The sequence below is a fragment of the Capsicum annuum genome, unplaced genomic scaffold (assembly GCF_002878395.1).
Source record: "Capsicum annuum cultivar UCD-10X-F1 unplaced genomic scaffold, UCD10Xv1.1 ctg78566, whole genome shotgun sequence".
In the NCBI taxonomy this organism is placed as follows: domain Eukaryota; kingdom Viridiplantae; phylum Streptophyta; class Magnoliopsida; order Solanales; family Solanaceae; genus Capsicum; species Capsicum annuum.
Window position 1 is genome coordinate 167,210 of NW_025889066.1, and position 20,573 is coordinate 187,782.

The 20,573-nt window shown below is 36.2% G+C and overlaps 1 protein-coding gene across 1 annotated transcript; it reads left to right on the forward strand.

The window, feature by feature from the left end:
• The first annotated feature begins 17,855 nt into the window (after positions 1 to 17,855).
• LOC124894946 lies at positions 17,856 to 20,469 on the forward strand. Its single transcript, XM_047405437.1, has 3 exons — positions 17,856 to 18,179; positions 19,257 to 19,310; positions 20,263 to 20,469. The coding sequence occupies exons 1-3, from the start codon at positions 17,856 to 17,858 to the stop codon at positions 20,467 to 20,469; spliced, it is 585 nt and encodes a 194-aa protein (XP_047261393.1).
• The last annotated feature ends 104 nt before the right edge of the window (positions 20,470 to 20,573 follow it).

Sequence of the window (20,573 nt, forward strand, 5' to 3'; positions counted from 1 at the left end):
TTCTCTTGCTCTTCTACTATGTCAGACTTCTTGGTAAGAAATTTTGGTGGTCCAATTAACATAGATATGGGCTCAGGAGTGTAGCAATAATCATCAAGAGTATTTAACATGGGCCCACTAACAGATTGGGATAACATAACCGTTGGATTGATAGCCAAGGTTGAAGCCTCAGTAAAAGGTTGAGCAACAAAAGCATAGACATTATTGGGAAGCTTTTGGCTTGGAATGGATTCTGAAGTATGCTGTGGTGCATCAACAATAGTAGGAAACTGACTTTACAATTATGATAGAGAACTCAAGGTATTTGTAGGGTCAATAGTGGGGAACAGGGGAAGAGGCATCCCACTGGCCCAAGCTCAATACATTTCCATCATTTGTTTCCTTAGTCTCATAATCTCTTTCTTTAAATACTTATTTTCCTGACACTTTGTTTGTTCCATGATGTCACTATCTATATACTTGGGGGACACTACTAACCCTTCCTTAGATTTGGTGTGATGTGGAGGACCAGTCAGAATGCTATAAACCAACCACCTTAAACTAACTGAATAAGAGATAACAAATGCATTAGAGTTTTAACACTTTTTCAAAAACCTCATTTTCCTTTTAAAAAGATCACCAAACCCAAGAAGAGCACCTATGTATCTCACCCTCGAGAGAGGAGAATCAGGCGTGCGTAGTTCATGAAGTTGTCCACAAAAGGGCCAATAAAACTATTTTTTTTTCTTGAACCTTTAAGAAAAAAATAATAAATTGTCAAAAGAATTGACAAAAATCATTTTTGCATTTTTTCAGCTTTAAAATTGCTATACAAAATGAAATCTATGATTACCAAATAAAAATCTTTTTGGATTTTCGATCTTTAATTTCATACGAAAATGAAACTTAGAGCTATTAAAGGAAAATCTTTTTATGGTTTTCTTTTAAAGATGTATATGAAACACCAACTCTAAGTGAAGAGTGAAGAAAATCATTTTGAATTTTTCAAATAAGATCACCGAACCCTAGAAGGGCTACCTACGTATCTCACTCCCGAAAGAGGAGAATTAGGTGTGCGTAGTTCATCCAGATTGAACAATTAAATAATAACAAATAGAATGAACCATGACATGAGAGACACAACCAAGACAGATGAATAAACTCTATTTTGAGTTTTCAATTTGACATTTCTCGTAAAACTGACACCAACAACCATAAAAAGAAAATCTTTTTGGTATTTCACTATATGAAATGTACAAAATTTCTATCATCTTTTTGAATTTTCTTTATAAAAATCTCCTATTAATTTTTTTTTTAAAATTTTTTGAATCATGAATGTTTACTAATGAAACAAAAGGAAAACCTTTTCGATGCTTTTTTTGGACAAATGAGTGAAAAAGGTAAAAAAATCTTTTTGAATTTTTTGATTGTGAGAAACAAAAGCCATAAAGAACACTAAAAAACTATGAAACTCTTTTTTTCTTGACTCACTTTTCCTTGCCTACACACTTTTCTTTAATTCTAGCACATGCTTTTCTCAAATTAGTTCATTAAATGATCTTATAACCCTTAAAGATTCAACAGTTAGCACATACAGATACTTTAGGGGTGAGACTCTTACAAAGGATCAAGTGGGTCTCGCTAGGTCTCAATATGATGCAGATAAGCATGACCTAAAGACTGAGTTATGCTGGGGTCCACTAAAAAGGTTGTTTGGGGGAACATATGGTCGATAATGACTGCGATTGCTTTCCACCTACTCTATATCAACCGATGACTCCTCCTCCTAAAATAAGGGTGACTCAACTAGAGGTCATGTATACAAGTACTATGGACTTATTGCAAAAAAAAAAATAACTCGGGTTAAGCAAATGATGACATATATAAGAGCGATAACACATAAGAGAAAACTGTAAACATGTAGCACGTAGGCACTCAATAGTGATAAAACAACAACACAAATAATACCACAAACAATGTATATATACTCATAATGTCAAACTAAGCTGATACAACTTCAAAAATAAGCTCGAATTCTGAAAAATTCCCAGCGGAGTCGCCAGACATACCCTTTTTTAACCCCAAAGATTTAATTTTAAAGTTTCAAAAGGGTTTTTATTATTAAGTGACAAAAAATAAAAATTTATTTCAAAAAGGATTGTTTATATTCAAAACTCAGAGTCCCACTTGACATAAACCGGGTGTGCCAAGTCACCTTTGGAAATCCTTTTTTTAATATGGTTTTGAATATTTAAAACTAATTCATGAACCAAGATTCTAATTAAGGAATTTTGTTGATCGAGGAGAAGGTGTTAGGCAACTCTCGATCCCGTGGTTCGACCACGGTTGATTTGTGAAGTATATCGGCTAGGATAACACTATGAAGTGAATAAACCACATAAAATACATAATACAAACAAAGCAAACAAACCAAACCGAAGTCCAAAAAAATAGTGTCCAGTCCAATTATTACAGTCTGAAATAAAAGGTATGAAAATAAACCTACACTAACCTATACTAATCCTACACTATGCATTCCCCAACTAAACATTTTTCAATGCAAGAAAAATAGAATCATTCAACAAATCATTCTAAACGTTCAATAATCCACAATTCCTAAGTTTTGCCTATCCCCTATTGTTTGACTATCCATTTCAACCTATCATGATACAATCAAGTTTGATGAAATTAATGTCTATTTCAAATCAAACAAAATAATTAATCAACACAAGTCAATATTCACTTTTATCAATTGTCGATTTCCTACCCCAAATGAATTCACATCATTCTTAACCAATTACCAATTTCAATATAGAATTAACTAATCGATATCCATAATCACTCACGATGATCCAAAATATCTCAAAATTAATGAAAACAAAGTCCACACAATATGAATTTTACACACCAAAATATCAAATAATTAGAATTAATTAAGAGTGAGCTAAGAAATGGACCTCAATTTATTTTAAATCCTAATTGTTTGACGTTGCCAATGGATTCAAATACCTTGATCCGAACCTCAATACGATCTCCAAAATCAATGATTTTGATTAAAATTAAATAGGTTTCGTCAGAATTAGAGATTATGTTGATTTTCCACTGAAACTCCACAACAGTCAACCCAAATGGGCCGGTGTTGGGTATTTAGTCAATGGGGTTAGTGTTTTCGATGGATTTCAAAGTGAACTCGAGATGGGTTTGCTATTATTGTTTTGTCAGAGCTCCGGTGAGTTCAAAAAATAATGGGAAATGAAGAACAGGTCGGATTTCCCTATGGCAATGGTGATTTTGGTGGGTCTCCAGTGAGGAACTTGCCGAAAAATAGTCCAACGAACACTCTTTTCTTCCGCTCTCTCAATTTTAACTCTCTCTTGATTAATCTCTCACTTTACCGATCTCCTCTCTTTGTTTTCAATCAATTTTCCTCCCCTAATTCACTCTCTTTAAAATTATCCCCTTTCTCTAATCTTCATTTTCTCATCGCGTCCTTCCAGTGTGTGTGCTGTGTAGATATTCTGTGTGAATTGGATAGAAATATATGTGTGTGGATTGTTGTTGGTGAATGGAAATAGAAGCTAACTCACCTTTTCTATTCTGTGTGTGTATCTCAATATGTGAGGGGTGTGTGTATTTGTGTAAATATTCTCCTTCTTTTTTTCAGTGAGCTCTATATTTTTGCTGTGTGCATATTATTTATATATATATATATATAGCTATGTGTGAGTGCAATTCTAGTGGGGGTGATATGTGTCTGTGGATATGACTCTGTGCATGCATATTGTTGTTGTATATAAAAATGGTAAAAATGTGGGTTGGGGTATGGGTAGGGATAGGGTTATGTACTAGGGGGTATGGGTGTGAGGTGTCAAAATTAGTTAGAGGGGTTGTTCTTTTTGGTAGGATGAGGTGTCAAAAGTTGTTAGGAACTTTTTGAATTTATTATTGTGTAAAATTTATCACATAGGTGGAGGTCTATGATAAAGTGAGGGTAAATTGGTAAAAATACACTCTCGGGAGGTACAAAATTATGTGTCTACACTTACGACATGCTCCAATCTCTTAAATAGATGTTTAGTGAGGAAAATCATGTTGCACAACAGATGGCCACGAAATCCCTCTTGACCTCAAAAATTACTAAAGGAACTTCTGTGAGGGTGCACATTCTTATAATGATGATTTGTTAAACAAGCTAGAAATTCTTAGTGCTATTATTGATAAGGAATCTCAAGTAGAGATGGTCCAATAGACTCTGTCGGATAGATTTCAATAGTTTTACTAAAATTATAACATGAATAAGATAGATTTGTCCCTTGCGAAACTGCTGAATGAACTACAAGTGGTAGAATCTATCACTAAGCAACAAGCTCCTCCTGCAGTGTTGATGGTTGAAAAACCTTCATCTTCTATTTCTAAGCGAAAAGGAAAAAATAAAAACAAGAAGAAGTCCCGTAAGGTTCCAGTGCTAATAATGGTGTGGCTAAGCCTAAGGGTAACTGATATCATTGCAAGCAACCAGGTCATCAAAAGAAATAGTGCCCGACTATATAGATAAGTTGCAGAAACAAGATAATTCTTTTTCATATGTCTTTTAAATATTTTTAATAGTTGTTTCTACCCAGTTTTAGGCTGTAGATTTGGGAGCCACTAATCATATCTGTGCTTCTTTGCAGGGGTTTCAGGAAACACGATGCCTATGTGAAAATAAACTAAACATGTTCCAAGCAAATAGGAAACCAACACCAGCCTTAGCTATAAGAAATATTTCTATTTCATTTAGTACTAGAATTTTGAATTTGAATAATGTTCTCTATGTACCTTCTATACAAATGAATTTAATTTCAGTGGCAAAAACAATGGATGATGGTCATAATATTTATTTTGCTAATAATTGTGCAATTATTAAGTTTAATAATCATTTTATTATTCATGCTCCTAAAATACATGAACTGTTTGTCTTTGATCTTTTTAATAATATACTACACATAATGGAACTTAATAATATTGATCAATCACATAAAAGAAAAAAGTATTTTGAAATTGAGTAAAACATATTTATGGCACTTATGTCTAGGTCATATTAATATAATAGAATATCATGGTGGGTTTATGAAGGACCTTTGAGTTCATTAAAAGTGGAGGTACTTCCATCTTATAACTTTTTCATTTTATTCATAAATAAATGGTGTTTTACATAATCAAGAAGACATTTATGATGTCTTCTATAATTTTATCATTCTTTACAGAGATAAGACACATGTACCCGTCTAAATTATATTTGAAGTTGCTACGATACATCTAAATTTTACGGGAATTCTATTACCCCACAAACTCATTTTTCTATATTATTTTGCTCCTTTTTGCTAATGTGGCTATCAAGTAATAGATAATTTTGTACTCCCTTTGTGCCGACTTAGCAACAATGTTAGCACAAAAGAAATAAAAAATATAGAAAAAATAAATTTAGGGTGAAATAGAATACCCATAAAGTTTAGATCCATGATTGAGATTTTAGGTATAATTTGGGAGAGTGGGTACTTTCTTTAAATACAGTGAGTTTCACATAACCAAAAAGGGTGAAAATCATTTTCACCTCCCAACTTTACTTTTAAAATCAAACTCTCCCATCAACTTTGAACAATAATCATGCTCCCCCTTTATCCTGTGTAATGTCCATTTTACCCTTGTAATTTAATCCTATATTTATGTAATACCTTTTTATATATAATACGTAATTTTTTAACCTAGGTATTTATAGCATTTTATTTAAATTTATTAAGGTAAAAAAGTCTCAAATATACCTAAACTTTGACAAAATTTGCTGCAACACACTTGACCAGAGCTGGCTCTACCATAAAGCTATTAAAGCAATGACTTGTGGCCCCATTTTTTCTAAATATTTTTACTAAAAATACACAAAAGATGCAGTAAGTCCCACAAGATTCACATACATCGCATGAGATGCACGTGTAACATATGAGATATATATGTGATGCACAAAAGCTAATGTTATTGAAAATACTTTGAAACCTCTGATTAAAATTTGACTTTAGGCCATCAAATTCATTGAGTCGACCCTAAGAAATACAGTGCTCACTTCCAACTAAGATTTTTTTGCTCCTCCTTTACTTTGCACCATTTTTAGCAGGTGTTCTCAGTGGAAGATTTTCAAGTGAAAATATATTTTCTAATGATTCTATATTTCCATTACAAGCATGTATTTGTACAAAGTATAAAATTTACACTTTATTTTTATTGAGAAAGATTCTATCAGTAATTATAAATACTCTCTTTCACATGAAACTTTAAAGTACACAAACCAAAAACACAACACAGAGTTACATTTTCCATAGCTCATAAAGAGAAAATAAAACTTCACACAACACAAAGTTACATTTTCCATAGCTCGGAAAGAGAAAAGAAAACTTCATCTTCATCTTCAAAAATGTCATAATGAAGTTCTGATAACGTTCAAACTACACTCTGGAATGGGTGTAAGCGATCGTTGTCGGTATAAAACCCAACTAGGTTGGGCTCAAATCCCACAGGGAATAGGGTGTGAACTCAAGTTGTTTACGAAATAATTCACTGGTAGTTTACTGTTTCCTGAAATGGGGGTTTAAATTTCTCAGACAATTGTTAGTTACTTTGAAATTAATGTTTGTAACCAATATTTTTATGAAATAACTAGGATTATGTTCACTAGGGTTTACGGTACATGATAGATGCTACAAATAACTCAAGGTTCTCACGGTGGTCAGCATGACAAGCTATCTTTATCGATGGTATGATCAAATGTCTCTCGACCTATTCAAGCATCTAATTTTCTAATCTTCTCGGACTTGGGAATCGCAACTCACTGCCCAGATTTTACCTCAGGTTAATCAACCTTGTTACAATGCTGATTATTAAACGAATCCTTTCCGAGTCTCTATTGATAATTCACTTCCTAATGTTTATGATTTCTTTCTCAAGCAAACCAAAGTAGGTACGCCTATTGTTTTCAACCAACAGACATAAGTTATAATATCAAAATTACCAAGAAATCCTAGCACCTATTAAACCTTGAGTAATTAATTAACACCTTATCATGACCTAACCCTGGATCCCACAATCCAGGTTAAAGATGTTTAGCCACTCATGATGCAATAGATAAGTACACAAGTTGAATTCATAATTGAAAGGATTAACTTACAACGATGAATGAAATCAAAAGTGAACTTGTATTTGAATCACAAGGCAATGCTCTAAAATATTATTCTTGAGATAGACAGAGAGAAAAGTCATATGTTGTAAGATAGATTCCTCAATGCATAATAATATAGAAACCCTAAAACTAGTTTTTAAATAGTCGATCCTAAATAAGGAAATAATATTAAAATTTCTGATTTTCTTCAGATTAAGTGATGGTGCCCGAGACATCCTATCACGATCTTGACGGCCTATCATAGACGCTGTCAACTTCTCTGCAATTTCAACTCCTGCTGCCTACGATTGACTGCGATTGTGACGTCCTATCAGGATCTTGATGGGGTTTCATGATTTCTGTCACAAAACTTCCTCCATTTTAGATTTTCCTCGGAATAAGCGACGGCGCCCGTGATGGCCTATCATAGGACTGACGGCCTATCACGAACGTTATTAGATTCTCTTTAATGTTGGGTTTTGATGTCTCAGGATAACGATGATCATGAAAGCCTATCAAAAGTATGACGGCATGTTATGAATGTCGTCAGCTGCTCCATTTTGATAATTTTGGCCTAAGGTTGACGGTGATTCTGACAGCTTGTCACACTTTTGACGTCTTATCAACAAATATCGTCACAACATTCACTTTATGACAACTCCCTGGTTATGCTTGACGACAACTGTGATATCCTATCACGGGGCTGACGGCTTGTCACAAATGCCGTCAGCCACGCATTTCTTTAGATTTCTCCAGATGTCAACTTCTTTGCCTCCATTCTTGTTGGTTCTCTATCCTATTAGCTTAATCTATAAAACTAACATAAACATATCAAAAAATGACAAAAGTCGCTTAAGTCCTCACAATTATTCTAGGTTAAAGGCCTTAAATGTGTTCGCGATTGCAGACACATCTACACCCTCAACTTGAAACAATTGTTTGTCCTCAAGCAACTTAATCCAAATAAGGGAACACATAGCACTTTCAGCAGCCAATTTTTCATTTAAGCTGGACACAAAGTTATCCTTTCAATGCAAAACAAACTAATTCCAATTGTGCATATTATTGAAAACAATACTGTAACACAAATGAATCCAGCGGCAACATCAATCTTAGCTACAATAACCATTCACATATCAATGTCACACTATCTAAACAAGCAAGTAGCTAGCAATGATACCAGTGTTCCCTCACAACAAAGAAATCCCCCTCATCTCATATAAGAAATCCAACAATACAAATATGGGGTTCATCATAAGACTCTCACGCTCAAAAGAAAGTTCCAGTCAGTGTATGCCAAATGCCATAGGCTTGCCCTTATTTTCGTTACCAAAGTTCTCAGATAGGTCAGCTAGAATCAGTATAGGACTTCTTTTAGGCTTGTAGTGTAGTTTGTGGCTGGTATGATATTCAAGGTCATTTAGATTGACTATGCCTCCTTGACACCACACTACTTTCTTGAGGATCACTTATTATCCTCTTTCTTTTCCCACTACTTTCTTGAGGATCACTTATTATCCTCTTTCTTTTCCCCTATTCTCTTATAATAAATCCAAAGTCAAGTTGGGTTCTGCCCTCTTTTCTCCTCTTTTTTTTTGTATACCCAGCTTTTATTCTTTCTCCTTTATTCCACCCTTCTTCATACTCATTTTACACTACGCACCCCTATGATAGCTACCCTCAACTTAGGCTGTTTGCCTAGATCAAGGAGCTCAGTGTCCAAGGAAGGCCAGGGATAAATAGGTTCATTGTGGTATAAATGGAAAGGTGATAGGTTTCATATGAAAGAAAGGGTCAATTTAGGCTTTAAACAGGGATCAAGGGGTGTTATGCATACAGGAAAGGTTATTTAGGCTAAAAGAGGGTTAATCAACAATGACCTATGATCCTGTCCTAAATCCTATCCTATGACCATGGCAAGACCAACCAGGAAAGTTCTGGCTTCAGCATACAGAGGGAAATAAGTAATAGCTCACACGGACCTGGCACACAAGTTATCACAGGCCACCACTTATTTAGTTCATGGAATTTTTTTTAGTAATGATCATCAGGCAGCCATAACTAATGCCACAACAAGATTCATAATGGTCACAAGTACATGAAATCCACAAAGTTTATCAAATAAGGCATTGGAAGGATGTTCAAAAGTTGAGAAAGGACATGTCACAGCCTTTTTGTGCTTGTATTTCTCCTAGTTGCCCAAAGCTATGTTACAACAACAGACTACCCTCCACCCTCAACTTCGAATTAAAGCAAAACTAAAATAAGAGTTAGAGTATACCAGGACTGGTTCGGTCTATGGGATCATGGGTTGCCTCCTATGCTGTGCTTGATTTAACGTCGCGGCACGACTCAGGTATCTCGATTACCTCAAACTTCATCGAGACAGATAATGGTGATGCTTTTCATTGATTCTTTCGGGCCAATATAAAGCTTCACCCATTTCCCATTTACCTTGAATGTGCTATCATTTTTATTTTCGAGTTCCACTACTCCAGATGAGTGGACTTGACTAACCTTAAAAGGACCTGACCACTTAGATTTCAGCTTTCCTGAGAACAATTTGAGTCTGGAATTAAACAGAAGCACCAAATCCCCCTGTTTGAATTCTCATTTATCTATTCTCCAATCATGGTACTTTTTCATCTTTTCTTTATACAGATCTACTCGTTCATATACCCTGAGACGAAACTCATCCATCTCATTCAGTTGTCCTAGTCTCATCTCTGCTGCTTCCTTCCAATTTAAAATCAACCTTTTGAGTTCCCATAAAACCTTGTGTTCCAGCTCTATTGGCTGGTGGCAAGCTTTTCCATAGACCAGCTAAAATGGTGACATTCCAATAGGTGTCTTAAAAGCAGTTCGGTATGCCCACAAGGCATCATCAAGCTTTCAAGACCAGTTTTTTCTGCAAGCATTTACTATTTTGGCTAGGATGGCTTTAATTTCATGATTTGACACCTCCACTTGCCCACTGTTTTATGGGTGGTACAGAGTAGCCACTCTATGTTATTTCACTCCATATTTTGCCAAAGCTGCTTGAAATAATTTGTTGGAAAAGTGAGATCCTCCATCGCTTATGATAGCACGTGGTACTCCAAAGCGAGAGAAGATATTCTTTTTGAGAAAAGTAACAACCCTATTTCCTTTGTTGTCAGCCAAAGCCACAACTTCAACCCACTTAGAGACATAGTCAACAACAACCAGAATATACTTCATCCCATACGAGCTTACAAACGGACCCATGAAGTCAATGCCGCAGACATCAAATAATTCCACTTCAAGAATCTTAGTCAAGGGCATCTCATGTATTTTAGAGATTGACCCCTGCCTCTAACATTGGTCATATTTCTGCACAAACTCATGGGCATCCTTAAATAATGATGGCCAATAATAGCCACTCTGCAACACCTTCTTGTCTGTTTGATCACCCGCATGGTGACCCCCAACTGGGGAAGCATGACATGCTTCCAGTATGCACAATACGTCTACTTATGGTATGAATTTCTGTATGATATTATCTGTACATCACTAAAAAAGATAAGGCTCATCCCAAAAATAGTGTGTTACATCGTGCAAGAATTTCTTTCTTTGGTGGAAAGAAAGATTTTCTAGTATTACCTCACTCACAATGTAGTTTGCATAATCTACGTACCAGGGAAATATTTCCACAGTAGTAACCAGGATTTCCTCATCAGGAAATGCATCATTTATCTTTGTTTCATCACTAGCTTCTCGTTCACCTTCTATTTTAGAAAGATGACCCACAACCTAGTTTTCACAACCTTTCCTATCTTTGATCTTGAAATCAAATTCTTACAACATCATCACTCATCTAATAAGCCTTGGTTTTATACCCTTCTTAGCCATCAAATACCTCAAGGAAGCATGGTCAGTATGGACCACCACTTTGGTTCCAAGCAGATTAGCTCTGAACTTCTTGAAAGCATACACCACAGCCACCAGTTCCTATTTTGTTACTGTGTAATTCTTTTGCACTCCATTCTGTGCTTTGCTGGCGTAATAAATCGGATGAAACAGCTTATCCCTCTTTTGTCCTAATACAGCTCCCAGGGTAACACTACTTGCATCACATATTATTTCAAATGGTTTTGCCCAGTCAGGTGCAATAATTATAGGGGTCTCAATCAGCTTTTTTATAAGGCACTCAAATGCCTTCAAGCACTCGTCATCAAAGAAAAATTTCACTTCCTTCTCCAAAAGTTTGCAAAGTGGATTTGAAATTTTCGAGAAGTCTTTTATGAATCTCTGATAAAAGCCTACATGACCAAGAAAACTACATACTCCCTTCATTGAAATGGGAGGCGGTAATTTCTTGATAACTTCCACCATTTCTCGATCAAATTCAATCTATTTTTCAGAAATTTTGTGGCCAAGAACGATACCCTCCTTTACCATGAAATGGCATTTTTCCCAGTTAAGCACTAGGTTAAATTCAACATATCTTTGCAAGGATACATTCAGATTCTCTAGAAACATTTCAAATGAAGCACCCACCACAGAAAAATTATCCATGAACACCTCTATGGTGTTTTCCACCATGTCAGAGAAGACAGATATCATGCACCATTAAAAAGCGGCGGGTACATTGTATAGTCCAAATGGCATTCTTTTAAATGCAAAGGTGCCATATGAGCATGTGAATGTCGTCTTCTCCTGATCTTCAGGAGCAATGCAGATTTGGTTATATCCAAAATAATCGTCTAAGAAGCAATACCACCCTCTATAGGCTAATCGATCAAAAATTTGGTCCATAAAAGGCATTGGGATGTGGTCCTTCAGAGTCTAAGAGTTTAACTTAAGGTAGTCCATGCAAACTCTCCACCCAATTACTGGCCTGAGTGGAATCAACTCATTCTTTTCATTAGCAACCATCGTCATACCCCCTTTTTTGGGCACGGATTGAACTGGACTTACCCACTTGCTATCAGAAATAGGGTAAACCACTCCTGCATCCAACCACTTAATAAGCTCCTTTTTAACCTCCTCTTCTATTGGTGGGTTAAGATGGCACTGATGCTCTATGGTTGGAATACAATCTTTCTCAAGTTGAATTTTACGCATGCAGATGCCAGGGAGAATACCAATAATATCTGAGATGGTCCATCCTATTGCTCTCTTGTGCTCCTGTAGTACTAAAATAAGTGCCTTTACCTGTTGTTTTTTCAAATCAGCTATAACAATAATAGGTAGCGTGTTCCCTTTACCCAGAAACATATATTGTAAGTGTCTAGGCAGCTCCTTCAACTCCAATATTTAGGGTTCTTCAATAAATGTTTTGGCTGGTGGCGTTGGTCGATTAGCAAGGTCAAAGTCCAAATTTTTAGGAGCATACAGATATGACCCCATGCCAGTCAAGGGACAAACTATCTCTTCATACTCCTCAATGCCTTCACTATCATAGTTCATCATGACAGCGGCCAAAGGTTTGATAATAAGTTATTCAGTTTTGGGCACATCCTATTCATCCTCAAAATACACAGCAACTACTGAGAACATACTCATTTCCTCAAGTTGTTTCATTGATTTTCCTACATCAAATCATACCACTTCATCGTTCACCCTGAATAAGAGCTCATTCTCTCTCAAATCGATTAACACACTTTCGGTTGTGAGGAAAGGTCGACCTAAGATTATGGGTACCTCAAAGTCCACCTCGCACTCTAGAATGGCAAAATCTGTGGGGAATATAAAATTTGAAACCTTTACCAACATATCATACAGAATGCTAATAGGCCGCTTTACTGACCTGTCCGCTATCACCAGTTTTATGTTGGTGGGTATGGGATTCCCCAGACCCAACTTTTTATAAATAGTCAATGGCATCAAATTAATGCTTGCTCCCAGATCACATAGTGCTTTAGTGAACTCCATAGTTTCAATTGTGCAGGGAATAGTGACTACACCTGGATCTGACTTCTTTTGCATTAAGGTCTTTGTAGAAATAGCGCTGCAAAGGTAGAGGTTTTACTCTAATTCATAACTCACTGCTCATTTCTTGGTAACAAGGTCCATTATGAATTTTGCTTATCTTGTCATTTGCTCAAGTGCCTCAATCAAAAGCACATTTATTTTCAATTGCTTGAGCATTGCCATGAACTTCCTGAATTTGGCATCATCAGCCTTCTTCCTCAATTATTGAGGAAAGGGAGGTGGTGGTCTTGGGATGGTTTTCAACACCATTTCCTCTTCCTTCTCCTTTACCTTCTTCGATGCATCAGCCAAGCTATCCGGCTTCTCAGACTCCACTAGGTTATTTTCTTCTAGTTCATCCACAACTACCTTACTATTCATATACTTGCCCATAGAAGGGCCAGATAAGATCTTACCACTCCTAGTGGTAATCGCCAGACATGATCCATCAGTCTGTTGACTCTGAATTATTTCACTAGGTAGGTTGCCACTTATTCCATGGTTCAGTGTTGTAAAAAGTTGGTTTATTTGCTGCTCTAACTGATTGATAAAAGTTGAGTGTAAACTAACCAACTGATTCAGAGTAGAAAATTCACTCTTCATAGTGAGTACTCATGAGTTGGTAGCCTCAACTCCCTTTAACAGTTTTTCCATCATATCTTCCATAGATATATTCGATGAGCTAGTTGCAGCAGCCTCTCAATTTTTAGGAAGAATATATAGCCCACTCCCGTCATTGGTTCTTTTCCAGTTTCTCTTCTCCCTATCTCTCTAACCAGGCTTGTCATAAATGTTCTGACCTTGATTTTTGTAGCTATTGCTTCAAAAACTCCCCTGATTATTAACATAATTAGCATTTTCTTCAGGCTCCACATCAACACGATCCTGAGAAATCACAACCTTTACTTTTTCTATCTTTCTCGATAATAAGTACTGGGTAAGCAGGTCCACCTGAGTCTTTAGATGGGCCATATCTTGATCCCTCTCCTCATTTTTCCTATGTTGCTCAACAGTTATTCCTATAGGAATAGTAGGGCTTGTCACCATAGAATCCCTGGTGTACCAATGTTAACTCTGTTTAGCCATCCAATTCAGCATATCTGCAGTATCTTAAAAAGAGAGATCAACAAATGAACCACCGGAGGTGTTATCTGTAATTGGCTTCATTACAGAGTTGAGAGCCCTGTATAAAGTCTCCATCAAATGTATGTCCGTTATGTTGTGGTTTGGACACTATGTCAACTTTTTCTTGAACCTCTCCCAAGTTTCATGCAGGGCCTCAGTCGAGAGTTGTCTAAAATTTCTGATCTCATCCCTCAACTATACCCTCCTGGAAGACGGAAAGAACTTTTCTATGAAAGCTCCTTTCAAATGCTTCCAGTTGCTTATAGAATCGGGCGTCAGCTCCTTTAGCCAAAATGTTGCCTCCCAAGAAAGAGACAATGGGAACAACCTTAATCGGATAGCGTTCTGGATCACTCCTAGGTTATAAAAAGATATGCAAATAGTGATAAAATTTACCAGATGAAGGTTAGGGTTATCCCCAGGAAGGCCTCCAAACAACCCCTTTAGATTCGGGAGTTAGATCATCATGCTTGTAATATTGAACTTTTCTCCAGGTGCCAATGGAGAAGGAATTATTGCACCCATTGCACCTGCTCCATCCACATCGTCATCATCAAACTCATGCTGCAGCGGCTGTTCTGCCATTCTGCTTATGCGGTGGAGTTTCAGATTGAGTGGTGCTTGGCGTAACCTATAAAGATCCTACAAATGCATAAAAACAACAACCGAATGTAAATCTAGAAAACATAACTAACAACACATTAGCACACACAACTTTCAGTTTACAATCGTATTCCCCGGCAACAATGCCATTTTTGATAACGCTCAAACTACACTCTGGAATGGGTGTAAACGATCGTTGTCAATATAAAACCCAACTAGGTTGGGGTCGAATCCCATAGGGAATAGGGTATAAAGTCAAGTTATTTATGAAATAATTCACTGGTAGTTTACTGTTTCCTGAAATGGGGGTTTAAATTTCTCAGGCAATTATTAGTCACTTTGAAATTAATGTTTGTAACCAATATTCTTATGAAATAACCGGGATTGTGTTCAGTAGGGTTTACGGTACATGACAGATGCTACAAATAACTCAAGGTTCTCACGGTGGTTAGGATGATAAGCTATCTTTATCGATGGTATTCTCAAATGTCTCTTGACCTATTCAAGCATCTAATTTCCTAATCCTCTCGGACTTAGGGAATCGCAACTCACTGCCCAGATTTTACCTCAGGTTAATCAACCTCGTTACAACACTGATTATTAAACAAAGCCTTTCCGAGTGTTTGTCGATAATTCATTTCATACTGTTTATGATTTATTTATCAAGCAAACCAAAGTAGGTATGCCTATTATTTGCAACCAACAGACTTAAGTTATAATATCAGAATTACCAAGAAATCCTAACACCTATTAAACCTTGAGTAATTAATTAACACCTTGTCATGACCTAACCCTAGATCCCACAATCCAGGTTAAAGATGTTTAGCCACTCATGATGCAATAGATAAGTACACAAGTTGAATTAATAATTGAAAGGATTAACTTACAATGATGAATGAAATCAAAAGTGAACTTGTATTTGAATCACAAGGCAATACTCTAAAATATTATTCTTGAGATAGACAGAGAGAAAAGTCGTATGTTGTAAGATAGATTCCTCAATGACTAATAATATAAAAACCCTAAAACAAGTCTTTAAATAGTCAATCTTAAATTAGGAAATAATATTAAAATTTCTAATTTCTTCGGATTAGGTGACAACGCCTGTGACGTCCTATCATGATCTTGACAGCCTGTCATGAACGCCATCAACTTATCCATAATTTCAACTCCTGCTACCTACGATTGACGGAAATTGTGACATCCTATTAGGATCTTGATGGCGTGTTGTGATTGCCGTCACAAAACTCCTCCATTTTAGATTTTTCTCGAAATAGACGATGGTGCCCGTGACGGCTTATCATGGGCATGAAAACCTATTATAGATGTTGTTAGATTCTCTTTAATGTTGGATTTTGTTATCTCAGGCTGATGATGATCATGACGGCTTATCAGGAGTCTGACGGCGTGTTATAGATGTCATCAGCTCCTCCTCTATTTTGATAATTTCTGCCTAAGGTTGATGATGATTTTGACGACTTTTCACACTTTTGATGTCATATCAGTAGATGTCATCACAACATTCACTTCATGCCAACTCCCTGGTTATGTTTGATGGTAACTGTGGTAGCCTATCATGGGGCTGACGCCTTGTCACAGATGCCGTCAGCCATACCTTTCTTCAGATTTCTCCAGATGTCAACTTCTTTGCCTCCATTCTTGTTGGTTCTCTATCCCATTAGCTTAATTTGTAAAATTAACATAAACATATCAAAAAATGACAAAAGTTCCTTAAAGCCTCGCAATTATTCTAGGTTAAAGGCCTTAAATGTTTTCACGATTGCGCACACATCAAGTTCAAATTTATGCAATTGTTCTTCATCTTGCTATATTATTTCTTTATCTTTTTGTCAATAGGTTTGCCTTTTTATTTCTCCCTTGTTTGTTCTTTTTGTTGTTGTTATTGTTATTGTGAATTTGGGATGTGGGAGTCTTGATTTGATGTATGTGCTAATAGTAATGGATTTTCTTAGAGAATTTGGGGAAATTGAACTTAAATAGTTAATGTAGAACATTATGTAAAATATGAATATGTTGGGTATTTACTTTGTCAATCTAGTTGTGGTCTGTTTACTGTTCTGAAATATCGTAATGTTTTTTTCTTCTACAAGAAATAGACAACAACTTGAATCATTATGTAGATTTCAACATTTGGAATTCTTCCTGTGACATGTAATTCAACCCATTTATGCTCACCCATCCCAGTTCATGGGTGTTCTACTGATGTTACACCAAGCAAAAAAAGCAAAAAAAATGTTGCATGGCCTCATTTCGAGCCTCAAACTATTACATAATGGATGCAGTTGAGTCATAGTCTCTTGCGCTTAATTTTCTTAGAGCAACTACCCTTAGAATGAAAATCTCGCTTGGCAGACCAATGTTACTGTAAGCTAGTTTCCCCCAGCTAACTTTTGGAATTGCCTCCTCAATTCCAAGTAATGTTTCTTTGTTGAAAGTGTTGGCATCTTCCTTACTTCTAAGTCATAACCAGCAGCAACGAAGTATTTACCTGCCTGTTTTGAGTGTTTGGTCTACTACATACATTGACACATATACGACTACCTGTTCCATTAATGTGTAATATTGATAGAAGTAGTTAGTTAGCTAGTCAATAGCTGAGTCAGCCGTAGAGGTTGTTGAAAGTTGTTAGAGGTTTTTATACAATGATCAGTTAGTTACAATGAGCTATCAATGAGCTGGATACATGATTCACTTCTCAGCTAATTCTTAGCTCATCTTAACTCAGGTCTATAAATAGACTCATAACTATAATCTTTAAGTGAGAATAATGAAAATTCAGTTTCTAACCATCTTCTTCTTCTTCATGATTGCAAGCTATCAAGCTGCAATTCTTCCATTTCATATGGTATCAGAGACACGAGCGCAACACTAAGTGTGTTTTCGATCATATTTCACCAAGTTCTTTGTGCAACTTGAGATCTCTATCTCAGTCCATTTTTCGATCTCTATTTTTTGGCTTTTTCTTCTTTGTGATTTAGATCTACCTTGAAATCACATCCTATCAATCATGGCGCCTAAAATAGTTCAAAGTGATCCACTTTTTATTGGTGCTTCTGATAGCTCAAGTGCAGTACTTGTTCTAATCAAGTTAGCTGGTTCAAATAATTATAGTTTATGGTGTCGATCGATGCGTATTGCTCTCTTAGGAAAGATAAAATTTGGATTTGTCACTGGAACCTATATCCAGGAGTCATATAAAGAGGAGCTACATGAGCAGTGGGAAATATGTAATGCAATTGTGCTTTCCTGGATCATGAACACTATGAGTGAAAGTCTGTTATGTGGAATTATTTATGCCAGAAATAATTATGCAATATGGGAAGATTTGAAGGTAAGATATGACAAGGTGAATCGTATGCGTATATACTAATTTAATCGTGAAATTAATATGCACTCTCAAGGTATAGGCTCAATCTCAGCTTATTTTACCAAATTAAAGAGTTTATGGAATGAGTATAATGTGCTAGTGCCAAATCCTAGCTCTGATTGCCCTAAGTCTAGAGAGTACTCAGATCATATATGTCAACTTAGACTCTTACAGTTTTTAAGTGACCTAAATGAATCCTATGACCAAGCTAGAAGGTAGATACTACTTAAAGGAGTGACTCCTACTCTTAATCAAGCTTATGCCATGCTTATAGAGGATGAAATCCAACATTCAGCTTGTATGATGACTATCAATGATAGGTCAGAACCACTTTCTATGCAAGTGAATCAAAATTATGGTTTTGGATAAAACAACACTAACTATAAAGGCAGAAAATATGATTACTGCCATCTCATAGGTCATACTAAGGAAACTTGTTACAAGATGGTAGGGTATCCAAATGATTGGAATAACAAGAAGAAACAAGGATACAACTCTAACTTCAGGTCATAGAACACTGACAATAACAATGGTGGTAAAAATTTTGTCAACACAGGTAACAAATTTTCTACGCTCCAACTATGGTAGTTGGTCAGGTTAATGCTACTAGTTCCAGTCATGAAGGGACTCATGCACCACTGGCCAAGCCTTACACATTCACTAAGGAGGAGTATACTTAGATTATGACCATGTTTATCAAAGATACCAAAGATATGAAATAAGTAAATATGAGAGGTATTACTACTTATTTCTTGTCCAAATCCTGTCCTGACAGTTGGATTGTAGACTCAGCGTTTCTGCACATAGACACTTATTCAAAAGTAATACCAGATTAAACACTAAGCATTTGGATAAGTTACACCTCTCAATAGGTGATGAAGTGACAATCTCACACATTGGAGAAGCCTATATTTTTGCTGATGATGTGATCAAAGACGTCTTACTTGTTCCAGACTTCAAACTCAATTTGTTGTCTGTTGCTAAGATAACCAAAGAACTTTCATGCTTTGTATCCTTTATCCTAATTTTTGTATCTTTCAGGATCTTTTCAATGTCAAGGTGAAGGGGATTGGTAGACAAGAGGGTGCACTATATGTTATTAAAGGTGGTTGGATAGGAAATACTAATTAGTCAGGATAAAACACCTATAATTTCAATCCAGAAGTCTCAACTTCCAGTTGCAGTTTATGGCACCAAAGACTTGGACACTCTGCTTCTCAGGTTCTTAAATGTTTACACATCCTGAAGAATCCTAGTGATGTAAATATATTGAATAAATGTATTGTGTGTCCACTAGCTAAACAGACAAGATTGTCATTTTCTACTACTAGATGTTCCTCTTGTTTTGAACTTGTGCACATGGATTTATGGGGTCCATATAAAACTCCTACTTTTGACAACAAATACTATTTCTTGACTATGGTATATGACCATAGTAGATACACTTGCGTGCACCTGTTGCAGTTAAAGTCTGAGGCCATAGTGTCCATTAAAATATTCATTTCCATGATAAAAACTTAGTTTGGAATAGTTATGAAAACCATTAGATCTAATAATGGAAATGAATTTATCAACTCTCAATGTAAGACATTGTTCCAGTCCCTAGGCATTCTGCTTCATACCAGTTGTCCTCACACTTTTTAAGAAAATGGAGTTGTAGAGAGGAAGCACAAACATATATTAAACATTGCAAGATCCCTCAAGTTTCAGTCTCACTTGCCCATTAAATATTGGGGACTATGTGTAAAGGCTGTAGTATATCTAATGAACAGGTTACCATCTTTAGTTCTGAGTGGTAAGAGCCCATTTCAGTTGATGTTTTACAAGGATTCCAAGTTGTCTCATCTTAGGGTATTTGGTTGCTTATTGTATGTCACTATCCTACCAAGAGATGATAAATTAATAGAAAGAGCCAAACTTGTAGTATTGGTGGGATATTCAGAGTCTCAAAAGAGATATTTGCTGCTGGATTTCACCTCAAAGAGACTATTAGTCAGTAGAGATGTTGTGTTTCATGAAGATGAATTTCCCTTTGCTTCATCACCAGTATACACAAGCTTCCTCATCTAAAGAAGATGTCACTGGCTTCTTGATCCCCACAGATGATGAAATATTTCTTGAGACAGCCACTGATAGTATTACTGAAGAAGCTCCAATTGAGGAGGAAAGCATTTCTGATGCTGCAGTACTTGGTGTAGCTTCACTTGGCACCACTCATGATGAAATATGTCAAGATGACTGTTCCCTACCTTGACCCTCTTCCATTAGACCAACAAGAACAAGAAGACCACCAGTGTGGATGCATGATTATGTTGAGACTTCCAAAAACCAGAGATGTAAACATCCATTAGCCGACAA